Raw genomic sequence first — 2511 nt, 5'->3', positions numbered from 1 at the left:
AAACTGTGTTCCAAAGGGCCTGTAGATATTTGCATTCTCACCATCAATGAACAAGAATTACTGCATTTGGTTGTAAGCTTTCAGACTTTAGCTATTCTAATAGGGTGTAATGGTGTCTCACTGTTTTTGTTTCCAAATTCCTAGTGATGTTAAGCATCTTTCATTTGATTATTTTCCACGTGCATATCTTCTACTTCTCTCTTTTTCATTTCCCCACTTCTGTATATTTTTCTGAGTTCCTCTATGTAGCTAAGGAAAAAGAAATTATTCAGGTACATTTCAGTCTATTTTATTTTTAAATAAACATCATTTTTTAGAGCAACTTCAGGTTCACAGCAAAATTAAGCAGAAGGTACAAAGATAACCCATATACTCCCTGTCCCCACACATGCAGAGCCTTTCTCATTATCAACATTGCCACTAAAATGGCACATCTGTCACAACTGATGAACACAGATCATATCTTTTTTTGGTGAGATTTCTGTTTAGAACTTTTGGGCATTTTTAAATTGTGCTGTTTTCTTATTGCTGAGTTTTAAGAATTCTTTGTATATTTTGGATAATAGTCCTCTATGAGATGCATATTGGCAAATACTTTTTCCCAGATTGAGACTTTTCTTTTCATTCCCTCAAAAATAGTTTTGCAAAGTAGAAAATTTTTATCTTAATAAATTACAACTCATTAAGTTCGTTTTTTATTCATGGATCATTTTTTTGGTGTTGTATCAAAAATTCAAGTTCTTAAAGATCTAATATTTTTCAAGTAGCTTTATAGTTTTGCATTTTATATTTAATTTTCTTATAAATTTTGTGTTGATTGAGCAGTAGCCGCTGCTCGGGAAACATGGCGGAGCAAGAGCAAAGAAAAAAGATCCCTTTGGTTCCAGAAAATCTCCTGAAAAAGAGGAAGGCTTATCAGGCCCTTAAAGCCACTCAAGCAAAGCAGGCGCTTTTGGACAAGAAGGAGCAGAATAAAGGAAAAAAGCTCAAGTTTAAGCGACTGGAGTGGTTCCTTCATGATTCCTGGCGGCAGCAGCGTGACAGGGTGCGCCTCAGACGCCTGGAAGTGAAACCTCATGGCTTAGAAGTGCCAGATAAACATTCCTTGGCCTTCATTGTACGCATCCAAAGGATTAATGGGGTGAGTTCACTGGTACAGAGGACCATTGCAAGGCTGCGCCTGAAGAAGATCTTCAGTGGTGTCTTTTTCAGAGTAACCCCCCAGACCATGAAGACACTGCGGATAGTGGAACCTTATGTGACCTGGGGATTTCCAAATCTGAAGTCTGTCCGGGAACTCATCTTGAAACGTGGACAAGCCAAGGTCAAGAATAAAACCATCCCTTTGACGGACAACACAGTGATTGAGGAGCATCTGGGGAAGTATGGTGTTATTTGCTTGGAAGACCTCATTCATGAAATTGCCTTTCCGGGAAAGAATTTCCAGGCCATCTCTGCGTTCTTACGTCCTTTCCACCTCTCAATGGCCCGACATGCTACCAAGAACAGAGTGGGCTTCCTCAAGGAGGTGGGCTTACCTGGCTATCGAGGTGAACGCATCAATCAGCTCATTCGGCAGCTGAATTAAACCCAGAATATCTGGAAGCACAGTGCATTGGTGGCATGTGTTTTGTCTTCTGGAATTGTTACCAGTATCTTCAAAGAAGATTATTTTCTGCTCTATCTTCAGAAACTAGAGGGAGGGTCAAGGAAAAGATGATGCTCCTGGCAGGCACTTCTGACCACAGCAGTTTCAAGGAAAAATTCCAGTGTATTTTCCACATTGCCTGCCACTGCCACCTCTCAAATCAGCAGAGGACTCATGCCATAGAAGGAGTCCTGCTGCGTCACATCTTCTGTTCTGAGGTTTGATGGTGAACGAATACCCAAACGTGAATGGAAGACGGCAGTGGACCAAGCTCAGGGACATACTTGAACCTGGGGGTTCTGGGGCCTTGTTTTGGACAGACCTTGAAATAGTTACAAAGAAGAGCACAAAAACAGTGCTCAGCTGTCTCTGCTGTGAGTCCGTGTTCTAACTTTTTGGTGACAGCTTTGTGAGTTCTCACACTTGGCTGGCCCCTGAAGTGTATTTGGTGGCATCCTTCACCTAGCCTGTCATTGGCTTGGTCCATTGCTTTAGCTCAGGATCTTAACCTGTTCTTGTGTCTATGAGAAGGGAATAGCACTTTTCCCAGGAAACCCATACACTCAGATTTTTCTTTGGAAGTTTTGTATGTTCATAGACTCTTCTTAGGGATCCATGCACCTATGTAAGGAAGTCCTGCAATACCTGGATTGGTCACCTGGGCCCTGACATTGTTAGTCTTCTCTGGTCTCATGGCCTGTGGAAGACCAAAGCTTACCAAGATAGCTTTTCCCTTTGAATCCAATTGGGTGTTTCCTAGGAACACAGTGGTAGGGCAGCCCGGGTGGCTCAGCGGTTTAGCGCTGCCTTCAGCCCAGGGCGTGATCCTGGAGACCCAGGATCAAGTCCCACATCAGGCTCCC

General features: G+C 42.6%; 1 protein-coding gene across 1 annotated transcript; it reads left to right on the top strand.

Annotated features, from left to right (window-relative positions):
- Window positions 1-824: 824 nt before the first annotated feature.
- On the top strand, window positions 825-2026 carry LOC144304980 (large ribosomal subunit protein uL30). Its single transcript, XM_077883667.1, has one exon. The coding sequence runs from the start codon at window positions 845-847 to the stop codon at window positions 1586-1588; it is 744 nt and encodes a 247-aa protein (XP_077739793.1). The 5' UTR covers window positions 825-844; the 3' UTR covers window positions 1589-2026.
- The last annotated feature ends 485 nt before the right edge of the window (window positions 2027-2511 follow it).

The sequence above is a fragment of the Canis aureus genome, chromosome 34, assembly GCF_053574225.1.
Source record: "Canis aureus isolate CA01 chromosome 34, VMU_Caureus_v.1.0, whole genome shotgun sequence".
In the NCBI taxonomy this organism is placed as follows: Eukaryota; Metazoa; Chordata; class Mammalia; order Carnivora; family Canidae; genus Canis; species Canis aureus.
This window is presented reverse-complemented; position numbering and strand designations above follow the sequence as displayed.

Excerpts from the sequence above, each read along its gene's own strand:
- LOC144304980 (XM_077883667.1), top strand. The coding sequence starts at position 845 with ATGGCGGAGCAAGAGCAAAGAAAAAAGATCCCTTTGGTTCCAGAAAAT.